Raw genomic sequence first — 15,676 nt, 5'->3', positions numbered from 1 at the left:
ATTGCTGATAAAGTGTCAGTTCCTTGAGAGTTTGCACATATGGAGAGATTAATTTTGACAGGAGGGAGGATTACTTCTTCCATTATACAGGAGAAAGGAGAAGATGGGAGCAGACTCTGGTATGTGTGTAGATTTGTGACAAGGAGCTGTCTGGATTGTCAGGTAGCATTGAAAATTGGTGGTGCTTAATATACACTTATAGAATTCCACTCAGTTGTATGCTTTCCTTAACCAAGTTCAACTGAACAAGTACAAGGAAGAAGAAGTGGGCTAGGAAGTCCCTCTAAGGCTGGAATTTTATGTGGTGAGTGTGATGGAGGGAAGGAAGGACATAGGTGAGGAAGGTATTGGCAAGAACCAGTGGGCTGGAAGGATGGGTGTGGACAAGGTCAAGGAAACCTTGGAAGGCAACCTGAAGGAAGAGACCATAGGGGTAAGGAGTTAGGACACTGAGAAATCAAGGTGCTCGCTCACTTGATGAAAATTCATGTAGGGTCTGAGAAGCTGACTGGGTAACGATGGTTGGGTGAAAAGTGTTCAACACTCTACTGATTGGAGTATCTTGAGTTTTTACCAGGAAAGAGGAAAAGTACCTTTTTATTATAGGTAAATAACCATCATAGGTAAATACATTATCAGTAGCTTTTAAAAAAAAAAATTTTTTTTTAGCCAGAATCCAAACACAGTAAGACAATATTGTGGACTATGTAGTAAATTTGCCACCTGCCTGTGAGCCCCTAAGGAAACAGACTTGAATTTCTGAATCCCTTGAGTCACAGCAGGGGTTTAAGACATGGTTGCCAGTGAGTACTTGGCTATCTGCTTCACAAGTTCTTACATTTGATGAACATTTGTCTCACTCTAGTCCAACATAGATGATTTTGGAATGAATGCTTTTAGAATGACCTGAATCACTTCTCTACTGCATCAATGAAGATAGTTTCAAATTGACTGCAATCAGAAAAACCACTTCAAATTAAAATAAAAAGGGTTATAAGGAACCTTAGCTCAAAACCACTCGAAGAGACATACATTTCTTTTAATGAGAAAATCTCGACACTTACTTTATCAACTCTCGTCCTTCAGAACTAATAAAATATTCAACTAGCCACTGACAAGCATCAAAACTTTTTGAAAGCAATGCTTCAATAGTGGCAATCCATTCTTCAGTGTCAACCCTTTAAAAAAACAAACACAGCAATGTTAAGGGTATGATTCCAGCAAATAACCTCAGAATGCCATCCTATTTTTTGGAGGAGAGGTAAGTTAAATACTCAATTACTGCTGACTAACATTCCTAAATGTATCCTAGAAGTCAATACTTCTTGCATTCTTTGGTAACTTGTGGAGTGAACATCCCCCCACGCTCCACCCAAAACATGAAGTAACAAATGCCTTAGACTTTATACTCTTATCTTCTGCATTCCCTCAAACAACTTCTACTTGGAAAAAAAGGACTGACTTGTAAGATTTTGTTTTGCTAACTAATTTACTTTCATAAAACTCCCACTTAGGACAGCTTATAACATCAACATTTTTATACCTTACTATAACAACCATTAATATCCTACTTTAAGGAATAAAAATATATACAACTCATCACCTGGCACCAGTCCCTCAGTACCCACAAAGTTAACATAAAGTGAAAATAGGTTGCAATGTGTAAGCAGCTTGAGCAAATTTCATAAATAAATGTAACTATATACATTCCCTTACTCAAAATCCTATTATTAAAAGGAAGGAACACGTTATTTCTTCTTTTCAATCAGAAAATAAAGACTGAAATCACTTAATATCTCTGATTATTCTACATAAAAATGGAGTCGCCATCATATTTATTTTCGCCTCAAGAATTTTTTGACAAGAAAATTTTCCTTTAACCCTTTCTATTCCCAGAGAAGCTCACTATGCTAGTAAGTAAGAATGGGAACTACTGGTCTCCTCACCCTGAGTATCTCCTAAATTCAGGTTTGTCCTGCAAACCGTTGCTCATCTACTCTTCATCCTTTGCTCATTCATTCACAGAACAACTATCTAACCAGAAATCTACTAAGTACTGAGGATAAAAACCAATGATGAACAAGATGAAGTTAAGAGTGTAGAGTTTCTAAGGCACTACTCTGAACAGATTCTGCATCCCTGTTCAAAACCATCCATGAGCTCCCACTGAACAAAGCCAAAACTCCTTACTCTGGTACTCATGACACTGAATGATCTCATTCAAACCCAATATTCAGGTCTCACCTCAAATGAGTCTCTTAAATGCACTAGTAAAACAAAACTAGTCAGTTGTTTCCTTGGGCAAGTCTTGTTTACTCAAGATATATATATACTACTCATGACCTGGCACCAGTCCCTCAGTACCCGCAAAGTTAACATAAACAAAGTGAAAATAGGCTGCAATGCGTAAGCAGCTTGAGCTTACACCTCTGGCTAGAACGATCCCTCTGTGTTCTCTATATTTTGCCTTTCAAAATCCTCTTACACCTATCCAGGACCCTATGTCTAGATGTGGTTTTACCTACCTTCCAAAGACCCATGGCACTTATGCCTTGTGCTACAGTTATTTCATTTTTGTTTGTTCTATCTTTTTTATTAGATTAGAAATTCCTTAAAGAGAGGGACCATATTTTAATCATCTGAGTAAATTAAATAGTGCCTTTGCAATGCTTTGAAAAGTTGAATTAAGTGAATTAATCAATGCCTTTTGTCACAACAGACTATCAAAAACATATCACTTCTCACCTGAGTTTTTTCTTTGTCCGTAGATAAGTTTGAAAAAGGAATTGGATGGCAAGTTGTAAGCTGACCTTGGCCATGCAAGGATAATATGGATGCTTTAATTTAGTCTATGAAAGAGGAGGGGGGGGAAATGATGGATATTTTTCAGAGGTTTTATAGATTATTATACTTTGTTATTAATTGAATAATGATACATACAGTAAAGCTAAATACCAATTAAAAAAATCTAGCCAATTCATTATAGAAGATGTTCCTTTTGAGTATAAAAAGAGATTAAGAAATGACATCCTCTTCATTTCTTTTATAAGGTCCTCTCAAAAGATAATTGGTTAGACCATAGGATATTAAATAATTTTTCCACAGGTTAGGAAAGTATTTTCCTTATTGGCAACACTAAAAGAATCATGGTACTCAAGAAAAAGAAGTACTTGGAAGTTATAACTTGAGTCTGGTAATATCCGATTACAAATTAGGAAAAATTATTCCCCACAAAGTTCACACTCTATTGACATTTTTACATGAATAGTCCATGAGGTCTTACTTATAAATTCTAAACACGGGCACTTAAAAAAAGTCACAAGGTGGAATCACACCCACTCACAATCTATATTAAATACTTTCAACACTGCCCATATTTTGATGTCACCTAATAAGTGACTCACTTATGGGAAAATTTTTTTTTTGTATCAAATCTGAATACTAGCAATTGAGAGTGAGGATAAGGATGAATGTTTAAGTTAAACGATATTTAACTGTAACCCTTTCTTATTTCTTTGGCAATGATCCAACTGGCTACTTACAGCATTCAATGAAGCTAAAGACAAAACAAAACTGAAATAGTCGCTACTGTACACATCTCTATTCTTCATAAACTTGAGATTTTCATCTCTTACCATCTACAAAAGAAAGTTAATAATTATTTTTCACAAACAGGACAAAATATTCACTATTTGAAGGACATTTCTGGCATTAGGCAAAAAGGGTTTTATATGTAAAACTTTATGGACTATAATTCTCCTTTCTCTTGCTTTGAATTTTTAAAAAAGGAGGGGGAAAAAATCTTGCTTTCAAACACAAGAAGCAGTAAAATGGTGAATTATTATTCCCTAAACCGAATCCTTTTGGGAAACTTGGGAAAACCTTCACATGTGAAGGATAAGTGAATTCTAATGGGATATTTTGGGTGGGAAGGAATAAACAGCTTTCTCAAGTACAACCAAATTCACGTTCTCTTTGTATCAGACAGCTTAATTCTCTCTCTTTTAATGAAAATTTCCATGTTTTTCTTAAAAAGCAGGGGTACTTAACTTTTGTCACTTAGTATACTAAGCCAAAGCCTGGACTGGGTAGTTAAAGTTCTGAATTTTAATCCTGGCTCTGTGACACTGGCAGGCCATTTCTCCATTTTCTTGAGCCTCAGTTTTTCCATCTGAAAAATGGGCATAAAACCTACTACTCCACAAGAGAGTTTTAAGAATTAAGGATCTGTTTAAAGCATGTAATACAAAGTAGGTACTCGATAAAATAATGGTTATTATTGTCATTTTACTCACAGGTTATGAGCCTTAGTTTGTTTCTGACTTCAGATGAGCTGTTCATTTCAGAATATCTCTTTCTTTACTGCACCTCCTTTTTCATTTGGACATATAAACATATCATAATCATAATAATCACACATCAGATCAGGGATACTGCTGATGAATCTTGAGTGTGTACTCATATTTGTGTTTATTACACTCTGTGTGGCACTAACCCTACAGCTACCTCTGGAACTAGTATAAAAGAGTCATAAAATAAGGTATGTGAGATAATGGGGCACTAGGGGTACAAGTAAACCCACAAGAAGGTCAAGACCTTCTAGAAAACCCACTTCTAGACCGATGAGATGGATTCTCTTGGAATTTTTATAGTTTTTACCTGGTATATTCGAACAGGCATTTTTTCCACGAATAGTCCTTTTTTCTCTCCTTTTTTAACCAGCTTGGTAAGAATAGAAAGGCGATCATTGTTAGGCCTATGGGGCCGAGGAGATGACTGAGGCGAAATTTCTGGTGAAGATGGAGCTGACCTAAGATACAGAATCAGGAAAATGTGCATCTAGCATAAACTCTTAAACAAAGTATAAAACTTAAAAATAAATTATATACTTTTTGTTTGTTGGTTTGCTTTTTTGTTTTTTTGGGTGCATGGTCTGGGAATTGAACATGGGTCTCCTGTAGGGCAGACAAGCATTCTACCACTGAACTACCTGTGCACCTATCTACTTTCTTCATCCAATACATTAAAATGCAAATTCATGGACAACAGAACCATTAAACTAAAAACAAGAACAAATTTCTGATAGTGCTGGCAGAGTCCTAAGCTTTGGACATAAAAGGCTACTCAAAAATTTTTTAAATTTCAATTCTAGAATGAAATAATTTATATGCATGTTTCTGAATACAACTTCTTGCCAAAAAATAATGACCAGGTAGCAATTAGAAGAAAGAAAAGGGATAGAGGGATTTACTTACTTTCTTTTTAGAATTTCTCTCTAGTTGATTATCTTTAAATCTAAAACAGTACATTCTCAAAGATTATAGTATCACCTAATGAAATCACAAAGCAAATTACACAGAAGGTAAACTTACAGAGAGAGATCCTCAGCTTCCTGTCGTACAACGCTGACTCGACTTTTCTTTGGTAATACTGGTGAATTTTGATCAGATACCCTTTGATAGAAGAGCATATAGGCATTCCAGTATCTTCGACGAACATCAGTATATGGGTTTGCTTTTTAAGAAGGCATTAAGAAAGAAGTTTTAATAAATAAGGAAGTTTTTCTTGTCTTGACAATCTAAAATAAAAGGTCCATTAATCCAGTAAACAACTACTTACTAAATGTGTGAAACACAAAGTTTAAGTAAGTGCATGTCTTTTAAGCATACTGCCTGGAATGGAAATCAGGACACTACAGTATTCGGACTACAAGGGTTACTCACTTGGGGGTTGCATAGTAATGGCATAAGGGAAAGAAGGTACATATTGTTAGGCCAAGTATAAATTTAAGCAAAGAGTAACATTTAAAAAATCAATTTTGAGGGTGTACGGGTAGTTAAGTGGTTAGAATGCCCGCCTTTCATGTGGGAGATGCGGGTTCGATTCCCGGACCATGCACCCCCCAAAATATATATATGTACGTATTTTGTGGCACAGGATGCGATTATAGCTGGTTTCACTTAACCATTTCTGTATTGATCAGTCAAGTATTTCTAGGTAAATTTTGCAATTACTACATTTAACCATTAAGGGTTACTACAATTAGATGTCTCACTACCATAACATGATAACAAAATCTAAAGTAATGGGTATAATATAGGTAGAAACTTAGAAACACTGTTAGAAAACTTCAAAATTAGGCAAGAGTTACCATATTTCAGATGGTTTCAGGTTGCTAAGGTGTCTGAGAAATGTTTTTTCCCTGCCAAAAAGCAAATTCTGATTGCGGTTTGTGATACTTTTCTTTATATTTGTTTTTTTCTGGGGATGAAGGAAAAGACTGCTTTGTCAAACTACATAGTAAATATAATTTTAAGAACACAGATGCTAGAAATGTCTCCTCTTATTAACCATTTCCCTGAACAGGTGAGAAGGAAATTTGAAAATTTGAGCAGATAACTACTTTCTCCAAAACTATTTTTAAGTTTCAAATTCTTTGTTCATTAGTTTCTCTTAGATAGTCTTTTCTTCCTCTTAAACATACTTTACTTCCCTTCCCCTCAGGGCTGTTGTAAGGAATCATTTAAAAAAAATTTGTAAGCAGATGGAATATTTTCACTCTGGGTATCAAAGGTAACTCTTGGTTCTATAGCTAGTGGAGCAGTATTATAGAATAATATCTACTGTATTTTTATGTAAAAACTATTGCTTCCAATTTGATAGAGTACTAGGAAATAAAAAATACAGCTAATGGAAAATATCTGTCTGTAAATACTTACTTTGATCATAAACTTTTGGTCTGTATTCTCCTCCGAAGCATTCATACTCCAAGGTTTCATCATTTAGGTCAAATTCTTCTATAACTGTGTCATTAAATTTATACCACTTTCCTTTTCCACATCCCCTAGAACCCAGAAATAAGACAAACATAAGGTGAAAAACAAACATTCCCACCTCTGGCATTTATCTCATATATTGTTTATAAATAAAGTATGTGATCACCACTTGGAAAATGTGGAAGAAAAATGTAGCAACAGTTATTTGAATAGGTAAAACTGATACATCAAGCTTTAAAAATTCAAAATGAAGATCAAAGAGCAATGTAAAAGCTTCTCTGCACCATAATGATAAGTGGGGACAATAAAGAAGGGTAGGGAGAGCCAAGGAAAGAATGCCGGTAGGGCTGAGAGTGAGTGTTGCCTCAAGAGACCCTTACCGCCTATCCTTAATGAAGGAGTAGTAGTGACCCGCGTGTGCCTGCCCACTGTGTACAATGACACCAACAAGTTCATAATTTTCTGTGAGGGCAACTTTTTTCCGTGGGGATCCTCCACCTCCCTGATCCATACTTCGCCCATTTTCACCAACTTCAGAAGATGAATCTTGGCGAGCCATTCCTGAAACTGTGTAAGGCTCCATATTCAGCATCCAGGGAAACTATTTAAAAGCAAAAAGACCACATTAATGTTGATTAGTTATGATTAGTAATGCATATAGCACTACCCAATTAAGTCAGATACAAGTAAAGGAATGTCTTTTCCTAATTTAAGCTAGGATTACCTCCCCAATTCAAGTATAAAATCTCAGAACGGCTGACAATTTGGGAAAGTATAATAAGTAGCTTTTGGTTGGAGCAAAAAGGAAAGCATTTCACACTAGGATGACTTCTAGAAATGAGGATGGTTATTTATAGATCTGCTTATTCTACTAGCAATCGCTGTTTAAGGCAAGGAGATGTGTATTTCTCAGAGCACATAGCCTTTCTCGTTTTAGGTGAAATTTGATACTATGAAAAGGAAATGGTGAAAAAGGAAGTGAGGTAATGATTGGAAGAAAGCTCAGGGGGAAAAAATTACCCTTATTTGTTCATCATATTTAATGGAACGTCCACTCTCCCAGTCAAATCCAAATCTCATTAGATGAATCACCAAGATGCTAGGTAAAGACTTAATACAGGTCCTTTTCACTGTTATTCTCTAAAGAAAAGCAAAAACCAATTATCTCCATGAAGAAAATAAAATAGCAAAGTAATTCATGCAAAGGTCATACATTTCTATAGACCTTTTCCACCCATGTGAAGACACGATCTAATGGAAATAGCAATATGAGTTTAATACTGATTTTACACAAATGTAGAGACAAAACACATAAATAACAAATTAATCTTGTTAAAAGGGGCAAATAAATACCTTTTCTTTACACTTTTCACAGTAATATGCATTACTTCCCTCCAGAACTTCTCCTCTAACAAACTGATCCAAGGAAATTTCCAAACTCTGACAAGAAGTAACTCCTAGGTTGAGTGCCATGAACGCTTCCTCACGCTCATATCTATTTAGGAAATAAGAGAAAAGCCTTGATCAATGTTGGGACTCAAAATCTTGACATTGTTATAAAAACTGAGCTTGAACACAGAACTGCATTCATAATTAGTGAAATTAACACCTATCTGACCCCTCAGTCTTTCAAAAGTAAGTACCAAATAAAAGCACCAATTTTTTTTAAGCATCAATTTATGACAATTCAAAACTGCTTGAAGTTATGAAGTTCACCGAGTATTTCCTTAAGACCACAAAACATGAAAACCAAAGAAATTTAATTCAATAAACATTTACAGATCCATTAAAAGAGATGTATCTACAAGTCTCTCAAGAAATGCAAAATTAACAACATACTAGAAGAATCATTTAAAAATGATGATCATTTTATATGCCACGGATAGCGTCACTAACCTGTGAGGGCAGTCTTTACAGATTTTCTGATCAGAATAGATGCCCTGAAAAGTATTCTTAAAAACTTGTTCTCGCCCCATTTTCTGTTGGAATAAAAAGGTAGGTAAGATTTTACCTGATGCCCTAGAATTTATAGGTTGTTTATATAAAATTTTATTTAGATCTAAGCTAAAACAAAGATTTCAATTTAATTACCAAAATAAAATGAGTTATTCTGAAATTTTAAGCTAGAAACTAATAGAATGATAATAACCCATTATTAGACCTCTACACTGTTATGGTAATGCAAATAATCAGAAAAAGTAGAGAAAAGACTGTTGTTAGTCACAGCTGATGACAAGTAGAGCATTCTCCATATTCTGAATCCTTCTTCCCATGCCACAATTAGCAAATCAGTAGCAACTCTCCACATTTTTTCTTTTTCTAATAGGTAGAATGCTATAAACTTATGTTATTTTTTAAAAAAAGAAATGAATAAATTGTGCCTACTGACTGGGAAGCAAATGGTGGTGGTATTAGTAGACTAACCTGTATCTTAGAAAGCAATACCATTTAGGAAGTTAGTCAAATGTTGTAATGGATAGAGGTAGAAAGCTGTGGGTTTAAACAAAAACACAAACAACTTTTTGTCCCCTTTGACAGAGAACCCTGAGTTCCAAGGCTGTTCTGCATGGGGCCAACATGTTTATCGATAACTGTTCTACTTCTCTGAGGCCAGATTACTCCAATGGATATACAGTTAGACTATGTAGATACATATGATTATTATTATGTAGATACAGATTAAGAGTTACATAATCATCAAGTGATAGATGAACTGAGAAGTATATAATTTTAGTGATCTATGTATGTTTTGAAGTCCAAATGCAGAAGAAATGGATTATAGTTGTGGTGCTCAAGATTACTGATTCCTGATATATTAATTTCAAATCTTAAGGCACAGTTCTCATACCACAATTAGAGTTTGAGGGAATTAGAGTGAAACTGAAACTTTTACTACCTTGAGATATTCATCCATCTGATCGATGAGACTAGTAAAGAATTCATAGGCATCCTGCTGTTCTCTCACATAAAGTTCCTTGTTCCACATCTTGAAAATCTATGCAACAAAAATTAATGTAAGTATACTGTTAAATACAAAAACAGTAATTTCTAAATATAGTAGAAAAGGAGCAATTAAGCAATGTGAAAGCTTTTACTAAACAGAGGCTTGCTTGTGTTCAGCCATGTACAGATCTCCCTGGTCTTGTAATCATATGTCTATGAAACTAGAGGTAGGTTCAGGGTGAGATCTAAAGCCACAGAACAGACAAGTTTTCTCTTAAAAACTGACCAACTTATAGGGGAAGACACAAGGTAATCCTCCATTGTTTGAAACATTATAAAGCTATATGAGTATTCTTTATTTAAAGGCTTCAGTGAAATTAGCATATATTAAAATGTTTTGAACAAATATTTCAGAGGTAAGATAAGAATTGTGAGCAGTATTAAAATTACTTAAGATCAGCAAATCCTTAGACATTATGAATGATTAGTTTTTTCAACATTTTAATCATCTGAAACCAAGCTCCAATTTCAGAAAAAATGGCAATAACCATTATAGGTTCTTGGCAATGGGATTAGTTTAGAGTTAATATAGACCATAAACCATTATCAACAGAGAGAGAATGTAGCTACACTTCAAATATATAACATTTTTAAAATTTAAAAGAGTTACTGCATGAATTACCTTCCAAAAGTTCTCAGGGACATAATACTGTAACTTGCTTTCCATCAAATGTCCAAAAAGAGACTGCACTTGGTAGAATACACTATCATCTGGATTGTCCATCTCATCATCCACTGAGAGTAATGACTAAAAAGAAAATAAATTTACTAAGTTAGAAATATTTAACTGCTTCACAGAAAATTTTGACATACCTAAGTGTATGTACCTACATTGCCATTTTACAATGCTGTGTATGTTTGGATGTAGCTACAACTCTACATCTGTTTAGCTCCAACACTTTCTAGCTGGTGTAATCATGAACAAATCACTTCTTTGAGCCACCATTTGATTATGAAAAACTGGAATTAGTCATACGATGATGTCTATAAGAAATGAGTATGATATGATACACATGGAATACTCTTAAAACTACTGATAGTTGTACCACAAGGTAATATTATATTATTATAAAGTGCTAATGATAGAGCCTACATATTTCTAAAATACGAAAAACACTAGTAAATTGTATGGAATAGAATTTGAGGATAACTTTGTGTTCAAAAATTACATTAGCTCAAGTCTACCTGTCACATAGGCAACATTTACATGGGCAGATTTATACAATGAGTGACTGCGAACAACACATTGTCTATACAGATTTCAGAAGCTATTAAAAAATCTGCAGTTATGCCTAGTTTTAGTATACCTAAGAAGCAACATATAAATACGGAATCATTTCCAGGTAATGTACCTACTATCATACCAAATAGCAAAGAGGAAGACAATCACCTCAGGGAGACCAGGCTGCATATACAGCTGCTGGAAGACTGCATTCATGTAACAAGTAGCACCACCATTCCTCAGCCCCACAAACCCTGCGCTGGACCTGCTATCCACTGGGGGAAGGTACTGGGAAAGAGAGGAGTAGAAATGGTAAGAGAAAGAGAATTAGCATTTCCGCCATGAGCACATTTCTACCACACCTACATGGGAGGTCTGAGAAGAAGAAAGATATACACACAGATTTAGTCAAGTAATTATATTAATATACATTTATAACTGAGGCAAATACTCTGCAAAAAAAAGGAATAAGGAAAACGTTTACTATGAAGAATCCAGACCCACATGGATGCTCAAGGAAGGCTTACATTCATTCTCATCCTTTGTGAGAAAGCAATTCTTTTATTAAAATTTTCCAATTAGCAAACCAAAAACAGATAAACATCGTAGCATTTATTTAAAGATGTTTTGAAGTCCTGTGGATCCCAGTACTGTGCTTGTCTGGGTAGAAACAACCCAGAAAAGGTATACTGGATAAAGTTCAACATGGCACGTCAGCAAATGGAAAAGGATATTGAAATGACATACTTGAAATGCTGTTAGAGCAGAATCTTGGTTCTAAGATCATGACCAGAAACATGCTATCTGCATCTATCAAGTGTCTGCATCGAAGTCATCAACCAACCAATCAACAAAAACCCATAGGTCTTTTGGACCTCAAGGAATTGTTAAATATTTCATTAACTTTTCATTAACATTACACCTATACTTAGAGCAAGATGATTTCTAAGATCAAATTAACATTTGCATTTATTTGCAGTCCAAAGCACAGATTAAAAAAAAAAGCTACTAAATTAGAAAATCGATCATAACAGTGATCATAAAAGCAAGTATTAATATATAATTTTTTTCTTCATGATGCTTGTATAATCGCTGACATGAAAAAATTATATTTTCATTTTAACCTGATTATTAAACAAATGCATGTAAAATTAAAACATAGCACAAAATAAGGATTATAAAGAAAACATTTTGATATCAAAATGGTTCTCTATTTATGTGCTCTCACATTTCTAAGACTTTGTAAGTGCTCCTTTCTTTAGGATTCCTCTCCCCACTTCTTTACTGACTACTTTCTATGTGTTCTGTAATACTCAGCTCAGGCATCCAAAGGGATAAGACTAACTTCCCGTGATGTAATAGGAGAATCCAAAGGCTTGCAAAGGGCCTCCAGTGACTCCCATTTCTGATCTGGTACTCCAGTAACATCTGCAACTTGCTTCCCTCTTGCAGATTCCAATATTTATAACCTGTTTATGGCTCCACAGCTTTACCCACATTTCATTGCTGGAATGACCTTCCCACCTTTAAATGGCTCACTAGTCTTTGATGGTCTATTTTAAATTTCATCTTCTCTAAGAATCCTTCTAAGATACCACCAGTTGGGGATTTAGTGCCCCTCTGTGACAGCAGAACACTCAGGACTTGACCTCTATATTATAATGAAAGTACTGCTTATGGGTCTGTCTCTCCTACTATACACTGACTTTCTAAAGGGCTGGAATCACATCCCATTTTTGACATCCAAAGTCTAAAGTAGACTCAATAAATCTTTATTGAATTTAACTGAACACACATTCTACTATGATATAAATAGTTTGTTTGACTTTGTATTTCTAGTGCCTGGCACTGTGTCATGTACAGAGTTACTAAAAAAATAGGCTGGATAATATATTTTTACTGAGAATAATTATCAATCTACTTGAAAATGTCTCTTTTTTATTAAAAAGGTACCATTTAGTAATGAACATTAGTTTATAGCTGACTTGAGTATGTGAACATAATAAGCAAAAGAAAAATAATGACTTTCCTTATGGTTAAGAGGATGCAAATATAGTTTTTAAATTACATGTTTTAAGAGATCATCCTAAAAAATTAAGTGCATCAAGATCTTTATCTAGAAAACTTACATCAAACTCCTTGGTAAGAGCAGGGTCAGGTTGATGATGCATAGAAAGCAGTTCTTTTGTAATAATTTGAAGATTTGAAGGTGAGCTATCAGCTAACATTACAAGAACTTCATAGGCTGCTAATCGGCTATTCACTGTACTACACCTGAAAACAAAAGATACAAGTCAGTTTCAACAATGAAGAATCTACTTAAATTGCTCATTAAACTAAATTAGTATTTGAAATGAAAAGTTTAAATGCTGAAATTTCTCAAACATAGGTAAGGCAGGTACGAACTCAGAAATGTAATAATCTAGTAAGAAGTGCCTCTTCAACAAAGGAAGAGGTCATGGACACAGGAGAGATGAATATGGTTGAGAGCTAAACATCTCCTTTGCCTGGTGATAAAATAGCAAAATTCTTTCACATTTATATCTCGAGAGTATTCTTTAAGGAACAGATCATCAGTACGAATGGAGGAGAAAGAGCCTGAGAACTTTCCCAAAAAGCATGACACGGGAATAGCTATCTTTCAATTAAAATAAGTAAGAAGAAAGGTTTTTGCAGATATTATACTGAAATTCAAATATCAACTTTGCAGAAATAGATAACTATTCAAATCAGAGTAGATATCCATAAATATTTCATACGTGCCTAACAGATGAAAAATTTGTCAAAAACAGTAATCAACTTCTCATTCTGCTGAAAAAAAAATGGGTACAGACATACACATATGTATTTATATAGTTTGCCAAATCAACTTGTTTAAAGTGACATAATAGGTAACTAGCAAACATTTAGCTTGAAACCAATACTTTTCACCTTTAGTAGAAATCATTTCGGAGAAGGACAGTAATTTTTCACTGTAACCTATGCAAACTGCATTACTGAGGGGATCACGGGTTAGGAAGGATACACAGAAAAGAGGACACCAACCTTTAAGTGAAACACTAAAGGAGTGTAGGAAATGTGTTCAAGAGGGGGTTGTGCATCAGCACTGCACCAGCCACTGAGGACAATGGCCATGGAGCTAGCACTGTCCTTTGCTTCTGGTCTGGACTTCTGGGTTGTAGAGGGCAGGTACAGGTTAAGCAGGGAGGTACCATACATAAAGGCTGAACATGAATATTACTGTTTGTTACTATGATAAAGAATAGCATTGCTTTTGAAAAAGAGTTACTATGTATTTTAAATCCCTTTCTGACTTTAGGATTTTGGTGGGAAAAAGCTGGGAATTATTGTGGTAAATGAACTCCAACAGGTACAATGGGAAAGGATAAAACAATGCTTTTTCTATTCAAGGTACCATATACGACTTAAAAAACACACCTTGTTGATGGGGGTATTCCTTTTCATAAATATCAATGGAAGGATTCATAAATAAAACTATCAATAAAAATTACTGAAGATTTATTCTGTGTTCACTGAGAATTGAAAAAAACTTTGGTTGCATACATATATATATATATACATATACACATATGTACACAAAATATATATACACAAAACTACAGCTTTAATAAAAGTCTCCCATGAAGTTAGGGTCAAATCTTCCAGAACAAGCCTTGGGTGGGGGATGGAGGATAGGGGTCACAGCCTGAAGAACACCCCAGAGTTCTGATTTTGCATATATAGGAATTTCAAGGTGGAGAAATATTTATACATGATAAGATACCTCTTAAGATTTCATAAAACATTGCTTATTATGCCTTGCCCATTTCAATAACCATTGAAATTGTATAGGATTTTTTTTCATTGTTCAAAAATACCAAATCCTCAGTTTCTTCAGGATTACTCAATTAAGTCTGGTTTTCATAAGAAAAGAACAAAATAAGTTAAATTCAGAAAAAATGAGACGGCAACTTTAGCCATCTGTCACCTAAATAACAGAATCAACATTATCAAGAGATCACAAACATTTCTACCCATAAAAAAGTAATACAAAAGTTGATGCTAAAATTATTAGGTAATTCACCAGGACTTTCAACACACTCAATACTCAGCAAATAACAACGTCCATGCACTAAAGCACCTATACTTTTCTCATAGAAGAAACCCTCAAGACTTTATTCAGATCCTATTTATTTTTACTTTGGTCATAATTCTCATTAGCTTGGTTCTCTTGGTATTTGTTAGTAAGTTAACTGCATTGCTACTTCTTCTTCCATGACTGGTGATAATAATGGTATCAGCATATTTGCTCAGCCCCTACTATGTGTCAGACAGGCTTTATGCTAAGCCCCTTTACATGCATTTTTTTTATATAGTGGATAATATAAGCTATATACACATAAGATGGAAAAAACACTCCAAGTTAAGAAAATCTTTCTGGATTAAAGTTTCAAATTAGAATTTTTACCAAAACTGAACACAACGTGCATTTTCCATACTTTGGATGAAAGTCCTGTTGACTGATGGCGGCACTGCCAGCTGGAGAATGACTATTTAAAATAATTCTAGAAGCTCGGAAAAGGAAGTCATCTAACAATGGTTTAATGAGTGATGAACCTGGAATAGAGCATAATATTCACATTGAGGATGAATACTTACATTTTAAATCAAAGAT

The 15,676-nt window shown here is 34.6% G+C and overlaps 1 protein-coding gene across 1 annotated transcript in view; it reads right to left on the bottom strand.

Moving 5' to 3' along the window:
* The window catches only part of USP24 (ubiquitin specific peptidase 24), a 151,063-nt gene that overhangs the window by 28,528 nt on the left and 106,859 nt on the right, over nt 1–15,676 (bottom strand). Inside the window, exons 41-55 of the mRNA XM_077149527.1 lie at nt 15,501–15,618; nt 13,131–13,275; nt 11,170–11,289; nt 10,402–10,527; nt 9,673–9,771; nt 8,673–8,755; nt 8,130–8,271; nt 7,797–7,916; nt 7,157–7,377; nt 6,720–6,844; nt 5,373–5,514; nt 4,660–4,810; nt 3,543–3,638; nt 2,746–2,849; nt 1,065–1,178 (exon numbers count right to left, since the gene is read on the bottom strand). Coding sequence (XP_077005642.1) covers nt 1,065–1,178; nt 2,746–2,849; nt 3,543–3,638; nt 4,660–4,810; nt 5,373–5,514; nt 6,720–6,844; nt 7,157–7,377; nt 7,797–7,916; nt 8,130–8,271; nt 8,673–8,755; nt 9,673–9,771; nt 10,402–10,527; nt 11,170–11,289; nt 13,131–13,275; nt 15,501–15,618 — 1,906 coding nt within the window. The remainder of the gene's footprint in view (nt 1–1,064; nt 1,179–2,745; nt 2,850–3,542; nt 3,639–4,659; nt 4,811–5,372; nt 5,515–6,719; nt 6,845–7,156; nt 7,378–7,796; nt 7,917–8,129; nt 8,272–8,672; nt 8,756–9,672; nt 9,772–10,401; nt 10,528–11,169; nt 11,290–13,130; nt 13,276–15,500; nt 15,619–15,676) is intronic.

The sequence above is a fragment of the Tamandua tetradactyla genome, chromosome 2, assembly GCF_023851605.1.
Source record: "Tamandua tetradactyla isolate mTamTet1 chromosome 2, mTamTet1.pri, whole genome shotgun sequence".
NCBI classification, from domain to species: domain Eukaryota; kingdom Metazoa; phylum Chordata; class Mammalia; order Pilosa; family Myrmecophagidae; genus Tamandua; species Tamandua tetradactyla.
Note: the sequence above shows the minus strand (reverse complement) of the source record. Positions and strands in the feature narration are given on the sequence as shown.